Source organism: Pygoscelis adeliae, unplaced genomic scaffold, assembly GCF_000699105.1.
Source record: "Pygoscelis adeliae isolate BGI_AS28 unplaced genomic scaffold, ASM69910v1 Scaffold308, whole genome shotgun sequence".
NCBI lineage: Eukaryota > Metazoa > Chordata > Aves > Sphenisciformes > Spheniscidae > Pygoscelis > Pygoscelis adeliae.
In genome coordinates this window covers 2,090,628-2,113,097 of record NW_008825306.1, presented here as the reverse complement: position 1 = coordinate 2,113,097, position 22,470 = coordinate 2,090,628, and the positions used below count along the sequence as shown (strand labels likewise).

Below are 22,470 nucleotides of genomic sequence, written 5' to 3'. Positions count from 1 at the left end.
TCAGTTGATTGGTTTTTGTCCTCCTTAAGTAGCATCAATAAGAAAAAACATGCTGAAAGAAAGATCTCCTAAAACAAAACTTTGTGTCTGGGCAGGAGTTTGTTGCTAGATAACCGTGTGTAAATATTTGCATAGAAGTCTTGCTAAAATTACCATCAGTGCAAATCCTGTGTTCATTCGTCTTTTAATTGGATTATGCTAAATATGTCTGAGAAGTATCTTTGAGATATTTTTAGCAAAAGTATAGATACTTTGATTTGTTCCCCTTTTTAGCAGTTACACAAAAGGTATTACACTATTCCCAATAATAACCTTATCTCAGCAAATAATCTTAGAAACAAATTATGGAAGTTAGACATTTGCTTGCTTGATCATGGTAACACAAAGTTTCTAGAAACTTTGCTTTCTTAATGTGTGGCTAACATTTATGACTGTTCAGACATTTGTCACTTATTTACTTCTGCAGCCTTAATTGGGAGGAGGGTGGAAACAGTTCTCTAAATGCTTTTTTTTTATCCCCCTAGACTACCATATTTCTGATTTTAAATCCCATGATGTGTACTTCATGTATGTCTGAAAATAACCATCAGTACATTTTAGCATTAAATCTGTTGTATTAATATCAGAACTTGAACATAAAAGCATCTTAAGAATGCTCAATGTTCCTAGTGCCATAGCGCACTCTCAATTTTATAAGAATTCTTGATAAGTTTCTCATTGTGCCCATTTCAAGCTAAAAGGTACCAAAATGTAGTTAGTTTTTATTAAATCATAACGTAAGCCACATGTTAAGCCAAATTTGTTACCTTTTAATTATATGCCTACTTCTAGCATTTGTTTGTTTCTGTAATAGACATGAAAGAGCACATGTTTATGTAAAAAAAATGAGTCGCTCTTACATTTCCGTTTGGTTTCACCTTGCATTTCTTCATGATCATTGTTTTTCCTGATTTTGCTGTGATTTATTTCTGTAGGATGTTGGGCAGCATGGCATCTATTATTCCAGAAAGGAAGAATGCACATCACAGTATTCGTCAGAGTTTGGATTCCCATGATAATGTAGAAGTTGAAGCTGCTATATTTGCTGCTGCCAACTTTTCTGCACAATCGAAGTAAGATGTTATTTTTAAAATTTTTTCATATTACAGAGAATGAAAACTCCATTGACACTGGCATTCACAAAACTTAATATTTTCTTCTGTAGTGCTAGCCATGTCATTTATAGCAAAATCTTTAATTATGTGCAATAACAGTATTGTAAAAAAATCTGACTACAAGTTTAACAGAAATCTTTTTTTTTTTCTCTAAAACACTGATGGAAAGCTCATAAGTATGGGAAAGCAAAGTGGAATAGCAGCTCTGGTCCAGGATTATTTTACAGAAGTTACGTTAGGCAACTAAATGTAGTGCTGCTTGTCACTTTGACACATTTTTGAAAGATTCCATTTTATCATTTGATCGTGCCCGTGTGCAGGGGTTGTAAAATGACTTAACTCTTGGCAAGCACTCTTTTGTAAAAGTTTTTATTGTTAAAATGCAATGTTTGGTAGTTCAGTTGATTTTTATTTTTAATTATTTATTTCTTTATTTTTTGTTTCACCTGGTACTTTGTCTTTTCTCTACAGGGATTTTGCTGCAGGAATATGTAATAAAATCAGTGAGATGATTCAAGGTACATACGCATATTGAATGATAAAGGGAAAAGCTCTTAATTTCTTTGAGAATTCTTTATTATCCATATGTAAATATCAGATATCAGAATACTGTTGCTCTTATCCTCAAATTATTCCAGTTTTTAAATTAAATTAGCTAACCAATAATCTAATGTCTGGCTCTTGTGTTCTCTTAAAATCTAAGTTCTCAAAACACCTGTTCAGTGAAGAATAAAAGCTCATCTATAGTACGATGAATGAACCACATAGACTATTGCAGGTTGCTTCAGATGAGTTAATGTGCGTGTTGCCTGCAATGAAGCAAGGAACAACCTTCTCAAAACCGTGAAAGTGCTTGATACCGCTGTGGTTATGCTGCTAGCTAGTAGATGAGTTATTTGAAGCTAATGCAAGTGTCTGCATTCTGCAGTGGTAGCAATGCAGACATACTGTGTGCCTCAGTACTGCCAAAAGCCAGTACAAAGGACTAACACTCTACCTATGTTTCTCTTCCTTGTTGCAGGTTTAGCCACACCTGTGGACTTGAAATTGAAGTTGATCCCTATTCTACAGCACATGCATCATGATGCGAGCCTGGCCTCCAGCTCCCGGCAGCTGCTTCAGCAGCTGGTAACATCGTATCCCTCTACCAAGATGGTCATTGTTACTCTGCACACCTTTACTCTGCTTGCTGCTTCTTCTTTGGTTGACATTCCTAAACAGGTAATTCTTTCTAATTCATTCCTTCAATTTAAAGTACGGAGTATATTAAAAAAAACCCTCAGATTCTAGCTGATGCTGAAAATAAATCGTGATGGATATGCTAGGATGGCTGCTCCTGTGTGCTATAGAGAAAGAATACCCTGAAAACTGCTGCTTTCATACTTTTTGCCCTCTCTGGTCCTACTTCCAGATAACCCCATCAAACATGGGGACCCTGCTTTACAGATCATAACCTGTCTTTCTTTAAATCAGCTGGGATTGAAATCAATTATAGGATCAATCAGCATTCAGGAAAGCAAACACCCTGACTTTTTCTGAAAACACTTCATCGTACCTGTAGAACCCAGGCTTCACTTCTCACAGCTGTATGTTCTCTTGAGTCGTGGGTGTGCCTTTTGCCTTCCTTGCATGCAAGCAAATGAATATTTCAGTAGCATAGAGTGCATTTAAAAATGTATTTCTTGAAGAACTGAGGAATTTGAATCTGTTGCTATAATTTAGGACTATAAACCGAGTTGTGGGAAAGCAGTGATAGAAAAATACAATGCTTTTATGTTCTGATAATGTGCAGGTCTGAACATAGTGACATTTGAGATTCATCTAACTAATCCTTGTAAAGTAGTTGTGAAACTCTATTTGGTTTCTTTCAATCCTGTACAGCTATGGAAGGCTGGTGTCTGTTCCTGTTAGACTAATAGCATTGATCTGTCTGAAACTTCTTTTTGGTATGGCTGATTTCTGTATTTCAGAGGATGCTTTTGATAATACTGAATCTAAGCCAACTGAAAAAACACTAGAACACTTGATGTGCTTTTTTTTATGGCAGTAAGCATGGTGCTTTAGGCTGTATTTCTGCAACACAACAGCCAACGCTGCTTAAAAGTGATGAAGCCAGGGTGGGGATGGAGGCCAAAATCATAGGCAGCATGTTCCTGCTTTTTCATGTGCTGGCTATTCCATCTCTGTAAATTTACAGGAAATGAACACAACAGAGGACATGCAGTTAAGTGTCACTTAGTTTGAGATAAATGTGGGTGGTGGTTGTCTTTGGTTGGTTGGGTTTTTGGGGTTGTTTTTGGCAACCGAGACATACAAGGTATGTGTGTTGCTATCTGTTAACTGCAGATCGTGCAGGCACCCGAATTAACATCAAATGCCCACAATACTTACTAGCAGCGTAATCACAACAGTATAAAGTGTTTACTGAGTTTCTCGGGGATGTTTTATGGTATTTCTGTGAGTGCCAAAACAGGTCTCGAGGCTTCTCGGGTATGCAGGGTGATAAACAAGGAGAGCAGGATGGCAGAAATTGGCTCTCAGACTGTTTTAGCTTGCCATGGCATCACAGCCTAAGTACGGGCTTTTCCATGTGGCAAGCAATCAGACAGATAAGGCAAGGTAGTTTTGGCTGAGTATGCTCAAAACTTCTTCACGAGTGCTTTTGAAAAGACTTCCTTCTAGTAGCATCTCTCTCTTAAACAATGGATTTACTTTGTTGCAGATCCAGCTTTTGTTGCAGTACTTGAAGAACGACCCCAGGAAGGCTGTGAAGAGGCTTGCAATCCAAGATTTAAAGTTGTTGGCCAACAAGACACCACATACATGGAGCAGAGAAAATATTCAGGTTTATACATTTTTAAGCTAAAGTTTATTATGAAACTTTGCAATCAGTTGTAGAATTCTTTCCAGAAGAACAATTTGGGAGGTAAAGAAAGGAAGAACATACATCTCCATATCCTTAAGTTAGGTAACTCTGCCAAGCAGAGTAGCCAAGTATTAGTGAACAGTTAAAGTATTATAACTGAGGAAAGGCATGCGCCTTGTAGTAGGCCTTTTTACAGTAAGGAAATAACTTTTCCATCCGAAAAACTCGTCTAAGATAATAGACATGAGAGCTGAATGTTTATGTTAATCTTATGATGCTGAGCACATATTAATGCTCTCATGTAACACAGTCTCTCTGGGATTTGTCAAAGCATGTCATCCAGCAAGGTATACTTGAAAGGACAAATGTAATTTTAATTTCATTTCTTAGGATTAATGGCTCATTTTCAATAGTATCCTTGTGACTCCTATTGTATGAATGAGACCCTAGAAGGTGTATATAGTTTATCTGTGTTATTTGGGGAAACAGTTGTTATATTGTAGATAGTATTGTTGCTTTCTTCCAATAGCAGTAGCGTATGAACATTTTTTTTCCCTCCTTGTTTTTCCCTTTTTCTGGCAGAAATGACTATAGAAAAAAACTTCAGGTTAGATTGATTCTAATGGGAGAGTACAAATTACAAGTTTATTTAGAATTTAACCCTTTCACCACACAAGAACATATGTATGCCTGATAAGAACACTATTTGGGGTTTTTATTTGTTCTGTGGAACTAATTCTGTGTTGTTGTTTTTCTTTATTCAGTTACTGGATGTTAACATTCAGCTTTGGCACTCTCTGAGGCAGAATATACTTACATTTTCCATTTGTCTCTCATGCTACTTTCTCTCATGTTGACTGAAAAAGCCTCCAAAACCAGTGAATGACTAAGTTATAGACTGTGTTGGCATAATAAGTCTGAGAACAATGTGAATGTTAAGAATTATTCCAATCTAGATGTGATAAGGCCTGAGGAGATCTGGCAAAAGGCACAAAAGTATGACAGGAGCTCTACTCTAAATGAGTTAAAAAGTAACATGCTTTAAGATGTATATCAAGAACCTTAAACTGTATTCTGTTGGATACCAGGACTGTTAAAGGAAATGACACTTGAAACTTTGTTCTTCAGAGATGTATACTTACATAAAACCCTGCAGATTGTTATAAGGCAAAATAATCAGTATACCTCCTAAGACTGGAGAACTGTCTTAATCTTCTGCAATATTTGATCAATGAGACCTGATAATATTTTTGCCACTGATTTTTAATTAATAAATTACTTATATGCTAGGAAAAACCAATTATGAGACCCATTGCCACTTCTCTGCAAGCCATGTCCTCAGTCTACTAAAACAGATGCTTCAGGACATGACTGCTAACTTTTGATTTCAGTATAGTATTTTCTATGGAAAAATCTTGCCTGTCAAAACTTTTTCACAGGCAAGTGCAACTAAATGTTTAATACAGATAGTTCATGGAACTTCCTTCCCTCTGTATCTTTTGTCCCAAATTTTCTCACAAATCTAGGCACTTTGTGAATCTGCTCTTCACACTCCTTATGACAGCTTGAAACTGGGCATGCTATCCGTTCTTTCCGCGTTATCGGGGACCATTGCCATTAAACAGTACTTCAGCAGTGCTCCAGGTAAGAAAACTAGATTATATGATTATCTTTGGCATTTCTGATGGGTTGGCTGTCTACTGATAATCAGTTTCATCTAAACACTTTGTAGCATATTCTTAAACTATTTTTGAACTTCAGAGCATTAGCTGAGAGTCAGACTGTGTTCATCGTACGTAAACTTAAAATGGGATACTGTATACCCATGAATAGTCATGGTCTAAGATCTTGTTCTGGATTTTGCGGGTAATATGCTGTATGCAAGGGTGTTTTACCTTTGGGTCTTCGACTTTTCTTTGTAAAATGAAGAAATGTAATGCCTCTCAAATGGCTAACCTGCATTCTGCTTAAGGTGCTTTGAAACCATGGATTTGCATACTTTTTGAGTAGCATAGAGGCTTAATGGTGTGAGAGTGGGCTGGCGTGTTACTCTGGCACAGTGAAGCGATGCCACCCTTGTGGGAATGACCTGCTTCAGTACCAGGTGAACCTTTCTGCATTGTGACTATATTCTGGAGAAATAGAGTAAACATTTTAAAGTGATTCAAGGTATCTTGTTCTTAAAATGGTGATCATACTGTTTTTTTTCCTCCTTGAGAGCCAGACTGCCCTAATGAGTATTACGAGCCCAACTACATGGGCTGCAGAAATGGAGAAAAATAGTACATCCTCTTCAGTCGTTCTGGCATATCTTAATAATTAATATGCTCACCAGCTTTTTTTAATCAGATGCAATATTTCTGAGTCCCTGAAACATCAGCCTTCAGACCCAAATATTCTTTCTCATCTGTGTCTAACTTGTGTAGTGTTCAGGAATGGAGGGAGAGCCTCTGTTTGTGTGTGGAGAGAGAGAAAGGTCGTTTTCATCCTGCCCTCTATACACATGGAAAAAAATTAATCCTAAGTCAATATAGATTTTTTGCAGAAATGTACTTGAAAAGATCTGTGGTGTAATTATGGACTGTGCTGTTTTATGTCCTGTTTGCCTTGTCTTTCTTTAGGAACAGCAGCTACGACTGCAAGATCATTTGATTTGGTAAAACTAGCCCAGGAGTGCTGTTACCATAATAACCGTGGCATTGCAGCTCATGGTGTAAGAATTCTGACTAATATATCAGCCTCTTGTCAGGAAAAAGGTAAACGAAAGCAAGGACAAGGAAATGTGTCTGTTTACCGACAGGCTTATGCACTTAACACGTATTAACTGGTCTTGTCTGTGAACCTGTCTGTAAATCTGTCTGATCCTTCATGCTGTTTAGGGAGAATACAGACTATAATCTAGTAGAAAATACTCTGTGTGATTTTTATATATGGTTGGGAAGATTCCACCTTTGTCTAATTTAGAGAAAATTAATGGGCACAATAGAACTCGTGCTAAATAAATGCTTGTCTTACCTTTGTGTAAGACTGGTGAATTGTGTGTCAACCTTTGAAAACTCTTAGCACAAAGTCTGTTGCAAATGAATAACAAGGCATCTAGAAGTCTTAGTCCAGAGATTTATGCATGGTCTACAAATGTCACAGTTGTGACTGCTGAATAGTTACCTGAGACATGGAATGGCAGTATTGTTTCTAATCAAAATAAGGTAAGGCAGAAGTATTAGAAAGATACTTACCTGTCATGACTGCAACACCAGTGCAAGCATTACACCAATTATGGTCGGAAAACTTAACATGGAACTAACTTACTCTGGTTTTCTTTTCTTAGATCTTCTGCCTTTGGAGCAAGATGCAGTTTTCGGCTTAGAATCTCTTCTTGTTCTTTGTAGTCAGGATGACAGTCCAGGAGCTCAGGCAACCTTAAAGGTGACAGTATTATTGTCTTTCCTTAGCACAGCTGTAAGTTATAGTAATAGCTTGTATAACAGAAAGGCTAGTGTGCACCAGATCCTTTCTGGTGGAAGCATAACATACTGGAAGGAAATGAAGATTTTTCTGTGTTCTGGCCATAATCAGAGTTCAGAGCAGTAGAGAAGCTGAGCACAACTATAGTGCAACTCCCTTTAGCTCTGGAGTAAGTTGATTGCTGTAGGGGGAAAAAAAATGCACTCGTCTCAGAGGAGCAGCTGTAATAAAACATGAACTTGAATGTGGGGTGGAGGTGTCTCTGGAGGACAAAGAGAATCTTGGAGACAACCTGCTTTTTGAAGATGGGGGTGCAATGTACATGATTACAACACTCAAACTTTTATTTTTAATTTCCTACTTCATAAGCTGCTACCAGTAATTTTATCTGGTTATTTACCTGTAAAGGCTGGTGGTATGAGAAAGAAGATTATCATTTCTTGAATTCGTGATATGTTTTTGTGCTGTAAGCTCAGGGACAGAGGCTTGGGCTCTTAGAAAAAAATCTCATCTTTTGTAGAGTACATGGTTCTGAAAGTACCAGATTTTCTATATTTCTGCAATCATACTTGCAGATAAGTGTCTGGCTTTTTTATTTTTAAGTAGACGTTGTGTTTATTGTACCTGTTGATTGTGTGAATTGCAGATCACGTTAACTTGTATGGTGAAGCTGGTCAAGTGCCGTCCTCACCTGAGCCAGTCAGTAGTTGAATCCCTGCTGACCCAGTTGCACAGTGCCCAGGACGCTGCTAGGATTCTCATGTGCCACTGTTTAGCAGCTATTGCCATGCAGCTGCCTGTCTTAGCAGATGGGATGCTAGGAGACCTAATGGACCTCTATAAATTAATTGGACGATCTACCACAGATAAAAAACAGGAACTCTTGGTAAGACCTCCTTCTGGTGAATAGCCCTTGATGGATAAAGTCTATATAAACTACTGTGGATGGATTTTTATGGATTTTATTTAAAAAGGCAGCTAAGCCATTTGTTATGTCCAAGTTGATGTGCCGGTCTACAGCCCTATTTTTAGTTTTGGTTTAACTTTTGACTACATATGTCAGTGTTCAATGTTGAATTCACATCTCATAGATGTGAGCTGAACTATGCAGTGTATTCCATTAGATTTTCCAGCAGATGGCACTGCTTAGACAAACCTAGCTACTGAAATTATTGGGGTACCTGTGAAATAATGCTTATAGAAAAACAAAATGGCAGTTAGCTCAATTTATGTATGGTACTCTGACGCACATGACTTCTAATATACTGTAGGAGATAAAAATGCTTTTATTACATCTATTTGGAAGTGAATTTGAATTTTAAGAAAGAAATTACAAGCTTCCCATTAATTCATTTGGAGCATTTGAAATATCTCGGTTAAAAGCCACAGTAAAGATTCTATAAATGAAAGTGACTTTTTACAAGAAATACTTGGGTTGCCATAACTACTTAAAAGATACATGACTAAGAAAAGTTCCTCAGCTAAAATGTATGCATAATCTTCGATGCAGTTTTGAGTCTAAAATCAAGCAGATCATTTCTGGTAGTTTAGGAAACAGAACTGGCTTTTTTTTTTCTGGTGGTTTTTTTTTAGTTCCTGAAATAAACCTTCTTCCTCACCCCTCCACTCTTCATTAGGTTTCTCTTGCCACAGTGATATTTGTTTCCAGTCAGAAAGCTTTATCTTCAGAAATCAAAACTGTTATCAAACAGCAGCTTGAGAATGCCTCCAATGGATGGACAGCCTACAGGATAGCCAGGCAGGCTTCCAGAATGGTAAGTGAAAATACCTGGAGGAAAATGATTTGGTGTGGTTGGAAGAACGCTAGTAATTTCTTTGAACTGGAAAAAGAAAGTAAGGAAAATGGTAGGACTCAGGAGGAGGAAGCGAATGGGGGGCAAAAAAAAAAAAATTCCCTCTTAATTCCCTGGAATGCTGGTTCAGATAGATGCCATTTAGGGCAGTCATTCCATCAGGATGGTTTTTCACTTGTCTTTTTGAAGTATTTGAGAAGGAAGAAAGTAATGACCTGATACTTTCTTGAGCACATGCTTACTCTGCATTGTCTAGCTGTTCTTTAGAAGGTGATACAGGCCATCCTGATGTGTGTTTCTCTTTCTTCAATGTGAAGAAAGGAAGAAAAAGATACTGTTTCCCTTATCCTTTCAGTAAAGTCACAGCAGGGGATAGAATTATGTAGAACCCTAGTATGAGATGCTGGGGTAATTTTAAACAGGTAAAGTCTATATTGCAGAGGAGAGGACAGAGCAAAGCACTGTTTTGGTAAATCAGTCGGGATTCTTGGTTTTAGCTCTGGGCTCGTTTGATAGTTTTAAACCCAGTGTTTCTGTGGGGATGGAAGATACATTTTCAGTAAAAAAAAAAAGTCAATGTCGATATTTTTCTCATCTTGTCGAATTATCTTGTGTAAATAAGTGCTATACCTTATACAGGCTGCTATTTCCATAAAATAAGCATTTGTGCTTTTATTTATTGTTAGGATTGTCGTGATCAAATGATTGGAAGAAGTTTCACTATTTTTATTTTTAAAGTAAGAGTAGTTCTGGAGATGTTACTGTTCTCTTATTTGTATTTGTTTCATAGAAACACACAGCCTTCTTTTGTGTCCCCTCTTAGAAACTTTTTTGTCATTACAGGGCAACCATGACATGGCCAGAGAACTGTATCAAAGCCTGCTGACTCAGGTGGCTTCAGAACATTTCTACTTCTGGCTGAACAGCTTGAAGGAGTTCTCCCATGCAGAACAGTGTCTGACAGGTTTGCAGGAGGACAACTATAGCTCAGCGCTTTCTTGTATTGCTGAAGCTTTAAAATCCTATCACAAAGGAATAGCGTCACTGACGGTTAGCACAGATCTTCTACTTTAGTGATGATGTTTCTGTATACTGCAGCAGGTCTGTTTGGTTTCTGTTCTTAAACCTCTGAAAAGTTTTTAAAGACATCTGACATCTACCAGACTCTCTTTGAGAGGGCTGCAGGGAAGAGCCAGTTGTAATACACTGCATCTTCAGAGAGAAGATCCTGTAGCTCAGCTAGGTGTGATTAGCTAGATTTCTCTTTTTAGTTTTCTTCTCCCCCCTCCTCACTTCCTGCCTTGATCAAATCATATGATATGTGACATCTTTTTTTAAAGTTACAGCACTTAAAATTTTCCACTCTTTGTCTTGGCTGAATAAACACTATTGTAATAGTCAAGCCTGGGAATTTGTCTAAATTGGCTGCTATCTTCTCAAGATATGGAGAAGGATTTAATTGTCTTCCTCCCTCCTGCTGTTCATGTTGGCTTGTATTTGACAACGTGATCCTATGGAATCCTAACAACAAGGCAACACCAATTTAGTAAGAGGGTGGAGGACAATTCAGCCTCATCAAATCAGCAGAATTCAGATGGTACCTGCTTTTATGCAAATACTTTCTGCTTCTCTGAAGTGGTGAAAATAGCAAGAAGCTGTGTGTGTTATGTCTGTGAATGTAAACAAAAAAAGCATTAATGAATAGGGACCTTCAGTTCTTAATGTGAAGTTGCTTCTTAACAAAAGACGGTCCAGCTTCACACAATACTTTCTTTCATATTTTAGTTTCCATGAAGAGATCTTTACATACAGTTTTCTGTATGTCTTTTGAATGAAACTGTTTATTTTTTGGGGTGGGGGGTTTTTTTTGCAATTACTGGAACTGTTAGTGTCATGACAATTTGGATATTGGTGTTTAATGAAGTTCAGATATTACTGTTTATTAATAAACTGTCTCTGAATAAGCAGGAAGGACATAAATTTTACACTTTTGTCTTCTGAGAGAAAGCTCCATCGTTCCTGAAGTATTTGTCTTTTAACTTGTTGACTGAATGAATAAGGCTTTTAATTCAACATTTCAAGATTTCTTTAATATCTAGAAGACACTGAGGGGGGGGACTTCATCTAATCAGATGTTAGTATTTAGTACAGGCAGGAAAATAACTTGCTTAAATAGGGCATTCTGTGATTCAGTAATTTAATTAGCCTTTTCCTAGAGTTTGTTTTTTTTCCTGTTGAAGGATTCCTTTCCTCATCTCCTCTGCTGACTTCACTTCTTGCATGTTGCACATAGGTATTGCAACCAGAAAAGCACTTCCTTGTGGGTTGTTGTGATCTAGACGAGTAAGTACAGGTTTTGGAGGGCTAGAGAAGAGGAAATGGGGTTTTACTGCTGGCTGTTGCTGACTTGTTGCATCGCTCTGGACAAATTCCTAACCATGCTTGAGTCTATCAGCTGTAAAAGGAGCCACTGATTACTTGCATCTACAGAACTCAACATCTCAAAGGGGAACAGAGTGCCATAAAGTGCACGGTAGTCTTACTGCTGAAGACTTTTGCTGTCTCTTCCCTCTGACTTCAGCTTTACTGTTGCTGCTGTTTCAGTGTAGAGCGTGACTCAGCACCGTTGGTATTGCATACCATTAGTGCGTATGATGAACCCTGTGTAGCTGTCCACTTTGTAGCTGAAAGACACTGTGCCAGTAAGTCTGTTGCAGATCCTCAGTCAGCCCAGTTTAGGAATGATGAAATACTCAGACAGTGTCTGATCTTGTCAGAAAATTTCTCAATTCCTTCTTGATACATGCAACTGTCTGTCTTGCATTGCTGTATGCAAAATGTTCCTTCATGTGAGTTAGTCCACTTGAGGAAAAAAGTCCCATTACTTTATGGATAAGAGATGTGAGGGGGACAGTGGGGACCTGTCATCGGCCACAGTCCCCATCTCTCTTGCTGTATACTTGCTTGTATAGTTAGCAAAAGTTTTGAATAGGACCTGCTCTTTCTGGCACAGAACATGCATCTCATTGGAAGCATTGTGCTTATTTTTCACTGCTAGTAATCTAGAGAAGATACAGAACTTGAACAAAGCACTAATACAACCATTGATTAAGTAGCACTACAAATATGTTGATAACAAAGTGGTGGTGTTTAAAGAACTTGGTTGAGCCAAAGAACTCCTTCTGTCATTTTCAAAAAAGAACTGTAACTCATTTATTGCCCGTGGCTATATGGGTAGCAGGTAAGGTAAACTGCAGTATTAATGAGACAAGCTTGTATTTCCATTTACGAGAATCGAGTCCAATTTGTGCTGCTAACAATGTCTGGATTTTCTAATATAAGTACTGGTACTTTACTCTATAAAAGCATGTAGTCTCTGTAGAGCAATTACAGTGCAGTGAGATCTCTTCCACGGAGGGCTTTCTGAAACCACCCTTGCAGAATAAGCTGAACAATGTCCATTCAAAAGGTGGTTTCTTATGCTCTTGTAAAAGGGAAAGCAAAGTGGTAGGTAAGATGGGCTGAATGGCTCAAGTGATGAAATAGTTTTATTTCTTTGGTTGAAATCTAGCTCAATAGTTTAAAGTGGTTGCAGCTGGCTGATGTTTCCTGACTTTAGTCAATAGTGGGCCAGTTCTCGGATGACATGATGTTTTGTGAGAAACTAGTTTGCTGCTTTCCTGCCGGCAAGGAAATGGTTCTTAGTAAGGTTTTGGGATGGGTTTTAACTTCCTGCTTCCAGAAGTGATCTTTTCTGTTGAGGAATAAGAAGCACTGGGGAAGACATGCATGAGTTTAACATACATCTGTTCTCTGAGTAAGAGAGGGTCCCAGTGCTTTGTTTTGCAGGTGTGTTTTTTTCCCCCTGAAGAAAAAAGTGTCCTCTTCTCAAAATTCAACAGTATAAGAAAAATAACTAGTGGATTTTTGGCTTAACTAGTATCAAATCTTGAGTGCTGCAATTTACCCCTTCCTGGGTATCCTAAGCTGTCATAGATGCTTCTACAAGTCAGATAAGGTCTTAGGGAGCAAAGTTTCACAGAACCGTTTTTTCTAAATACTAGCAGCATATCTACCCTCCTGGAGTTGTTATTTACTGTTCTTAGTTGTCACTGAACTGTGTCTCTGCCTTCATCAAATGCAAGGTTCAGTGCCTTCGTAATGTTCTTGTCCATTTCACAGTTCCAAAAGGTTATCACCCCTTCCTCTTGCTGCAGGTAACTTTAGCCAATTCTTTCTCTTTTGGCTGATGCAGAGAATCACTTTTTCAGTCCTTTGTGTTTCTGTTTGCCTTCCAATTCAGTGTGCGCTCTCTTATGGTAAGGACTGTCTGGACTAATGTCATTTGAAGCCTAACAGCTTGGCCTTGGAAAAAGAGGAAATAGGTGCCCTAATAGCATTGTAACAGTTTAAGTCCCATTTGTTACAAGGGTGATACACTTGAAATACAGCTTAGTAATTACTTAACTTGTCCTTCATATTTAGTATGATTTAAATTGAGCAAATCTGTTAAATGTAGTTTTAAAAAAGCAGCTTTTAGAATTGAACTGAAGGGTTCAGTTGTCTGATGAGACAGTTCAGTGACATTGCAAAGTTATTTTATCATGTTTGCTTTTGACCTAAATTGCCGACACTCCTATTACTGTGTTTCAGGCTGCTAGTACCCCACTTAATCCTCTGAGCTTTCAGTGCGGATTTGTGAAACTCAGAATTGACCTTCTGCAAGCTTTTTCTCAACTTATTTGTACCTGCAACAGCCTAAAAACAAGTCCACCACCAGCTATTGCCACAACAATTGCTATGACGTCAGGAAATGATCTCCAAAGGTGTGGACGCATCTCTAACCAGGCATGTGTTCTTGTTCCACTCTTGTGCAGTTACATTTATGACTCTGGTATGAATTTTGCTTCTCAGCAAACATACCTGACAAAATAAATGAAAAGCGGTAGTGAAGAGTTTTGCTAAATAGTGGGCCTTGGTTGTCACCTGTAGCTATAAAAATGTCTGCCTGTAGCAGGCCATATGTTGAAGTTGAGCATGTATGTATGTTTTCTCATACGTTCACGTGCACAGCTTCCAAGGATATGCATGTAGTAAGCCACTCAGTACACTCAAACTTGCAGCAAGACATTTCACACCTTGTTTTGAAACACCTCAGATACTGTGTTTACACTAAGGAAGAATATATGCTTTAGGATCGTACTGCGACTCCTTTTGGTGAGTGTTGGCAACTGTCTTGATGCTGTACAGAATACCAAGACAGTCTGCTTCTAAAATGCATGTAGTCTGCAAGAAGGAATCAGTGCGTAGTCTTTGAAAGACAGAGCAGTTTGATTTACCAGTAGGGGATGGGAGAGGTTGTTGCTGGGGTTTTTTTGTTTTGCTTTATTTTTAACCTAAGGAGGGTATGTTGGTGCTGTGTTACAGGAAAAATATTTGTTTAATGCGTGGATAATAGTCTGTAACTTTGCTGATTTTTATCTGTGTTGAAGAAGCAAGAACTTAATATATTTTGCTAGAGTATGTTGTCTTATTCCTTCAGTGTTGTATGTTATAGTGTAGTGGTTTTCTGGATGTGTAGGGTTTTGTTTGTTTTGCTTTGCTTTGATTTTTTTTTTTGACTAGTAACATTGTCTCTGTAGATGAAACACTCAATGGAGGAATTCCGAAACCTGGCCACACGGTACGGAGATCTGTATCAGTCATCTTTTGACGCAGACTCAGCAACTCTAAGGAATGTAGAACTGTATCCTTTTAAAATCTTAGAATTTGTCCACTTTTTCTCATGTGGACAGCATGAAGCTTAACAATCCTCTTTTCTATGAAGACTGGCACAAAGTCATTTTGAAGCAGTTAGTAACATAAAAATTAGGTACCAATTGCTTAAAACCTATTTGGAAATAAACATTGCCATGCTATTGTTTGGAATTACTTTATGGACAAGTTATGACACAAAAATTGCAACAGCATAAAACTTGGGACTTTCATAGTTCTTGCTCTGTGTTTACTAAAGGAGTAATGACTGTAAGATTACTTCACAAAAGCTATAGAAATAAGGAGAAGTACCAGTAAATACACTGCATTTCCTGTTTTAGGTGCCAACTTTGTTAGTCTCTTAATTCCTTAGTATTAATATCAGACAACAGCAGAGCTGCCTGTTGATTTCGCATGCGATAGAAGCTCTGATTTTGGATCCAGAGTCTGCAAGGTAGGTTTGATAGTTAACTTTCTCTAAATCCTTGGGGCTTTAAGCCTAGGAATTCAAAGAATGTTCAGAAAGTTTCTCAGTAGACCCTTCTAATTCTACTCTGGGCAGGCTTGAGGACCTGTTGCTGCGGTGCTATACCTGGCCAGCTAGGGACTGTGTTTCAGGTTCTGCATTTTATACTGATTTTGCTCTTGAGAGCATCGTACCGGACTTGTCATAAATATAGACTTACGTTAAAACAAAAAACAACTTTTAATCTCTTCTTTAGCTGCCTATTTTAACTTGTGTCATTCTGTGTTAGCTCCCATACCTACTGTTTGCCCTTGTAAGGGCACATTAGTTTCCTTCAGAGTCCTGAAAATATAACACTAAATTAGTTTAGTTTAAACTTCTAATGTAAATCCATCACCTCTGGCTCTTTTTTAACAGTGAACTTACACCCACTAGAAAAATCACATTGAAGTAACTATGAATTGAATCACTCTTTAAAACTCCCAGGCTGAGATTAAATGGAAGATAATGTGGATAAACATCTCTTTAAATGTGTGATTTTATAACTGGAAATTAAAGTGAACATCCTAAGTGACTGTCCTACTCATTAAGAATTAAGCATTGCTTAGAAGATGTATTAATCATACTTGTAAAAACTATAAAGCTGTGGCCCTCAAAGCATTAGATGTCTAGGAGATGGAATTGTATTCAAAGCTTGAGATTATAAACTTCCAGATTTAGTCTTAATTCTGACTGGCATTCTTGCTTTTCCTTGAGTTGTGAGACTTTTAAAAACGTTATAAACACTGCAGGCTTAAATAAAAGCCAAGGGAATTAAACACTGCAAGCCTAATAAAAGCTAGGGGAATTAAGCATGCTGAGTCCGTTAGACCTGTAACTACTTCAAGTGAGAGAGAGTAGGGACAGAAAGTGGTGGATAAGCTGTAATTAAGAAAGGGTTTAAATGTAAAGGGCAAGTCTTATAGTGGAAAAATAATAAAGTTTGAAAAACATAGTTATTTCTTAATGGATTTCAAGTTGTAACAGAGGATGGTCTTGTTGGGCCTGTTTGGGAGTGGCCTCAGATTACAATGAGTAAAGTATGTTAGACATGATGAAAAGTGTTTTTTTTTATTTTTTTTTAGTTTCCAGGAATATAGCTCAAATGGAACAGCACATGTTGAGAGTGAATATGAAAGAAGAATGATGTCTGTATTTAATCATGTACTGGAAGAAGTGGAATCCCTCAACAGGAAGTATGCTCCTGTGTCTTACTTGGCAAGTAACAGTTTTAAATGTATATTCTGTAGATAAAGGTTCCAAAAACTTGGCAACTCCACCTATCTGTGGTCAAGAAACTGAAGAGCACACTCGGTTAATTAACATAACCTTTTACTGGCACAAATGGTCTCTATGGAGACTTGCTACTTCAAATATACTTCAAAAAAGGTTTTGCTAAGACATCTGTGACCTTACTGGTCTGATTAAAAATAATGTTTTAAAAATTCTGATACTAAGAATATAGCAGATGCCGATAAGATACCTAAAAGTAGTGTCAAGTCTCTGCCAGATCTCTTGCCACACTCACGTTCAAATACTGAAGCACAGTCTCTTTGTTCATGCTGTTGTCATGAAGGAATTCTTCCCCTACCACACACAATGCTGGAGGGTCCAGCACTAGCCTTGCTTCGGTCGCTGAGCTGTTGGCAGTTAATACTGTGTTTTGTGAGTATAGCGTTTCTCTTATCAATGCAGGGTCATCAGAGAACACAATGTAAAGTGGGCTGAATGCAAACAGTGAGCTGATAACGTACTCCTTTACAGGGCTAGTATGGTTTCATCTTTTACTGTTAGTGAACACCATAAAGCTGAAGTGCGTGTTGATGGGAACAAGGTAGTTCATTTGTCATGGCTGGCATCTATTTGCCTGATTTCTAAAGTCAACAGTCCTTACCGATTCCAAATTGCATAGAAGAATGAGTTGTGTAAAATGTAGCAAAGGTAAACCCTGTAAACTTAGTTGTCACCGGCTCCATACCAATGCAGCTTGGTGACTTCGGTAGCGCTACCTTTGCTCATCTGAGCCAGAAGGGTGGTATAGTGCAGTGGGGAAAGGAAGAGTAGACCAGAGGCTTAAAACTTAATTATTGCACCACGTAAAGTTGTGGTAGATGGAAGTCTTGTTTGCTTGGAGGGGAATTGTTTATTTGAGAGTTTGTGTGTGAGGGTTTTGTGTATGAGTGTTTTGAGCAGATCCTGCTCTGCTGACTCTAATGCTAGGACTGAAATGATCTGGATTTTTCTTGGCCTCCTTGTTCTGTCCAGAGCAGAATACCTTCTTCATAAAGGGCAGAACATAAACAGAGGCTGCATGTAGTCACTGTCATCGTAGTGGCTGTTATCCTATGACTGTATCAATATGTTTCCTGGACTTCTAGTGGAAATTACTGCAGTTTCAGTACCTCAAGTGCGTGTCTCTTTTCCTATGCTAGGAAAGATATTTTTTTTTCTCATTTGTCTTGGCTCCATTTCTTACAGCATACAGCTTGTCTATGCAATGCTGTCATTGCGTTGTTGAAGGTACCCCTTTCATTTCAAAGATACTTTTTTCAAAAGCTGCAGTCTACAAGTATTAAGGTAAGTACTGCTCAAATGTGGCCTAAAATGTCTCTTCATAGAGTCTTTCCTTCATGAGAAAAGCCTTGCTGAAGGCACAAAGCTTCAGCATTTTTAGTGAAGATACTTAACTGCAAATAGCATCTGGGTTTATCTGTTAGAAATAACTTGAATAATATGTCTATATGATCATTAAGAACCACTAGACTGTGACTTAGGCAAAGTAGCATTTAGTTTTTTATCTTTAAGGCTTTGCAATCAAAATCTTACTGGAATTTTTGTTGATTCTGAGTCTGCAAAGCTAAATAATGTTCTAGTCCTGGAAAGGCAACTTTTGTATTGTTTTTCCTTTTCATTTAAAAAGCAATGTTTACTATCTTGGAAGAAAATGGTAATATTTATCAGCTGACTGAGGAAGAATGGCTATATGTGACCTTCGGGGGGGAGTGTATTTTTTTTTTTTACTCAGGTGCTCCCTTTTTTTGGGGAAAAGTGAAAACCTTAAGATTTTTAATATTTACTCTTACTGCATTTTACTACTTTGTTCAGCTTAATATACTTACCTGTGGCTATTTTGTAGAAGATTTTTTTTCTGCTTCTTTTGAAGTGCAATTAATGAAACTGATATAAAGACCACATCTGGTATTGCTGATGATGCTTATTAATTATTATAGTAATGAGTCTCAGATATAAGTTCTGTGTCTCCATTTGCTGGTTTCCCTACCAAACACCTCCTTGGAAATTTTCCTATAAGAAGGTGTTCTGTTTCATCCTTGAATTGTGTTTGCTTTTCTGGATGCATAAAATTACATTTTGGTCTGTTTTCGTGTGTTTCAGCTTGCTCTATCCCCATCGCCGAGGAACCCAGCAGAACCTATTGCAGTACAGAACAATCAGCAATTGGCCCTAAAGGTGGAAGGAGTGGTTCAGCATGGATCTAAACCAGGTCTTTTCCGTAAAATCCAGTCCGTCTGTCTAAATGTCTCTTCAGTGCTGCAGAGCAAATCTGGACAAGACTATAAGGTACGGATAGAATAGAGCCAGGAGGAGTCTTAATCTTTCTTGCTGTATTTTCCTGCTCTTTTGTTTGGCTCTGGTTAGCAGAATTTTCAGGTTGAAATGAATGGGTTCTTCTGTAATCCTCTGACTCTCGGCAGTTGACATTCAAGCACTGGCCAGAGCCAGGCATAGTGCATGGAAAAGGGATCTGGGATTTTTAAGTCTGTGCTGTATGCTGATATCTTTTTAGTAACAGCTTTTCTTCCAAACAAAAGAGGCTTTGTGATGTTCAGAACAAGTCATTAGGAATCTGCTTGAGATAAGGAAAATTCAACCTAGGTACATATCATATGAAACTCCACAGGGAAAAAAGGCAGGAGTAGATTATTCTCTACCACATAGTCTCTAAAACTTCTTTATCCTCATTTTAAGGGTTTTTTTTTTTGTTTATAGAAATTGGGAGGACAGGCTGTCCAAATTAAATAGCACCTGAGGAGATACATATTGAATTCAAGTCAATGGTTTTATCAAAGATTGCATGTCTGAAGTTCAGGTTCTGCTAATGTGTGACACTTAGTGAAAGGCCTGTTTTGGTGGGTTTTGGGGTTAGGTTTTTCTTTGTTCTGTTGTTTAGGGGGTTTTTTGAGGGGGGGGAAGGAAAAAAGTCAGTTCCTTCTAGAAGAACAACAGGACTAGGAAGTCTGTAATGTTTGTCTGAGTCTGGAAAACTAGAACCTCAGGGAGAAAAAGACTTGTTAGCTGCCTTGCTTCTGTGAAGAGATATAAAAATAACTCATTCATCAATGAAAAAGCATGTCAAGCTGGGTCAAACATGCACATGCATTGGTTTAGGAAAACCAAGGACAAAGATATTTCTCTTTCTGTTTCTCCTTCAAATGGAGAACAGAAAACTTATTTTAACAGGTTTATATAAAATGATATTTTAACCTTCTATGTGTTCTCAGATTCCTATTGACAACATGACCAATGAAATGGAGCAGAGGGTGGAACCACACAATGACTACTTCAGCACTCAGTTTCTATTAAACTTCGTGATACTTGGCACCCACAACATCACAGTAGAGTCCTCTGTAATAGATTCAAATGGTATTGTCTGGAAAACTGGGCCTAAAACAACTATTTTTGTTAAATCTCTTGAGGATCCATACTCCCAGCAGGTTCGACTTCAGCAACAGCAAGGACAGCTGCCATCACAGCAGCAACAGCAAAGAACAGCATACTCACGGTTTTAATCTCCAGAAGTGACTCTATCCTGGTCAATGGTATTACAGTTTTTCTTGGACACTTTTTCTTTGAAAGACCTACAATTTTAACCTTCTAGAAAGTCTCAGATGCCAATTTGTTGCTTTTTAAGTTATCTGGGATAAATTTGAAATTGATTCAGGAGAGGCTACTCTCTTCAAATTTGGAGTTGTCCTTTTAATATAAGAACTTCTACCGGATCTCTTTACTTCTGTTTACAAACTTGTTGCAGCAGGCTCCACAAACTTTGATAGCAGGGGACACTAAGAGCTCTTTGACTAGTACTTTCTGTACTTTCTTGTTTTGAAGCACACAGGTTCTAATGTTAGGCTTACAGGACATTGGTAAACACTTTGGCTAGTTATACAGAACTCAGTGTAATACCAAGTCTGTATCTTTTAATGTGAAGGAATTGGCAGGAATATCCAGAGATTTTTTTTCTGACATTTTAATAGTAACTTCCCGTATTTGGCTGGTGTATGTGTATTATTACAATTCATCAGCGCTACTTAATGCATGCATCTGAAAGAAAAGTTGCAGCTCACTTCTCATACCCAGTCATTGCAGAGGAAGAAGACTGCTTGAGGGGTTGCTGTCTGGGGAGTCTTACAAGAGGCAGAATTTTACAGGTGGGAGCAATAACCGTTTCTCAGATGATACAGAAAAGATTACTGAGTTGTTTTTAAATCTTCATGTATCTGTATTTCAGAAGGCTTTGGTTTTGTGGGTTTTTTTTGTGATTTTTTTTTTAAGAGGGAAGTTAACTTGCAAGTTGTCATTTGTTTTAACTGCTTTGTTTTTTAAAAAGGAATTTTATATACCAAAGCTTTGTAATCTTGTGTACTCTTTGACCAATTTAGTAATCTTAATTGTTACTTTTACAGCATAACTTGAAGGAGAATTTTGCTAATACTAGAAATTGATTCAGAATAATTTTGGAAATATGCTGCTTCATACATAGTTTTCATGCTTCCTTTGAGATGTAAAAGGCTGAACTCTGCCTGTGTCTGGACTCCCAGGCAATAGATCACATAACGTCCTTCACCTGGTCCTCATAAATAATCTCTGCTTATCATTCTGCAGGAAAGTAGGACCCACTTGAATGGGGAGGAGGAAGGATGGCACTTCTTACAGACTTCAGTTTGTTAAATGCTTTAATCCCTCTCATTGGAGCAGAAATCTTCATTGTTATTTTCTCAGTAAATTCCTAAGATACTGTTATTTCTTCAGGTTGACTTCACTGTAGAAGCTGACTAGAGCTTGCAGATTCTGCTTGCTTTATATGCAGAGAATATGATAATGAATTGCTATAAGCCTAGGTTTCTTTGGCATAGCTGGATGAAGAATTGTTTTCGCTGTGTTTTCCTTTAGTAGTTGCTTAAGAAATCAACTTTCTTCCTCTTGGCTTGAGACTAACTAAAAAAAAAAAAAAATTGAAGTGATCATGGTAGATTTCATAATATCTTGGTCAGGCTATAATCCTAAGCAGAAAAGATAATTGGGATGTAAGATGGGAAACAAAAGACTCACAAAACTGGTGAAAAATTCACCAGCATCCTTAAATCTGATTTTTATTTTGTGCAGGAGACAAACTACCACTGCCCTTCAAGCTGGCTGAGGAAAGTGGTGGTTTCTGTCCCCACTTTTATGGGTATATACTAAGTGTGGGGGGTGTGTGTGTATACATACAGCTATGTATGCATGCATGCATACACATACCTATTGCTATGTAAAGTTATATGGTCCAGAAAGAGATGATTCACCTAGTGTTGTGCATGCAGTCTGTCAGATTGAAGATCTGAACTGTTTGTGGTTGGTTGGGTTTTTTCATTAAAGTCGTAGATCAGGGTCTTAACCACAAAACCCTCCTTATTGTAATGATAAAAAAATTGTTTGACCTCAGTGTTTTTTTTCTGCATAATGGATGTGTGTTTCTTGCTCTGTTATTGACCAATATGTTGCTGGAAACCTGTGATGGCGGCATTCCAAAACAACTCAGAAATGAAACGAAATTTCCACATTGGGGACTAGACTTTTCTTGGAAGTCACACGATGTTCACAGTGCATAGCTAAACTTACGAGAAGCCTAGTAGA

At 37.9% G+C, this 22,470-nt stretch overlaps 1 protein-coding gene across 1 annotated transcript in view; it reads left to right on the top strand.

The window, feature by feature from the left end:
* Positions 1–22,240, top strand: part of INTS7 (integrator complex subunit 7) — a 24,652-nt gene extending 2,412 nt beyond the window's left edge. The window contains exons 4-20 of the mRNA XM_009330211.1: positions 975–1,112; positions 1,626–1,672; positions 2,176–2,375; positions 3,877–3,999; positions 5,547–5,664; positions 6,642–6,776; positions 7,349–7,446; positions 8,132–8,371; positions 9,123–9,260; positions 10,143–10,349; positions 13,953–14,147; positions 14,942–15,045; positions 15,439–15,507; positions 16,644–16,776; positions 18,037–18,135; positions 18,952–19,137; positions 20,079–22,240. Coding sequence (XP_009328486.1) covers positions 975–1,112; positions 1,626–1,672; positions 2,176–2,375; positions 3,877–3,999; positions 5,547–5,664; positions 6,642–6,776; positions 7,349–7,446; positions 8,132–8,371; positions 9,123–9,260; positions 10,143–10,349; positions 13,953–14,147; positions 14,942–15,045; positions 15,439–15,507; positions 16,644–16,776; positions 18,037–18,135; positions 18,952–19,137; positions 20,079–20,366 — 2,518 coding nt within the window. The 3' untranslated portion in view covers positions 20,367–22,240. The remainder of the gene's footprint in view (positions 1–974; positions 1,113–1,625; positions 1,673–2,175; positions 2,376–3,876; positions 4,000–5,546; positions 5,665–6,641; positions 6,777–7,348; positions 7,447–8,131; positions 8,372–9,122; positions 9,261–10,142; positions 10,350–13,952; positions 14,148–14,941; positions 15,046–15,438; positions 15,508–16,643; positions 16,777–18,036; positions 18,136–18,951; positions 19,138–20,078) is intronic.
* Positions 22,241–22,470: the final 230 nt, after the last annotated feature.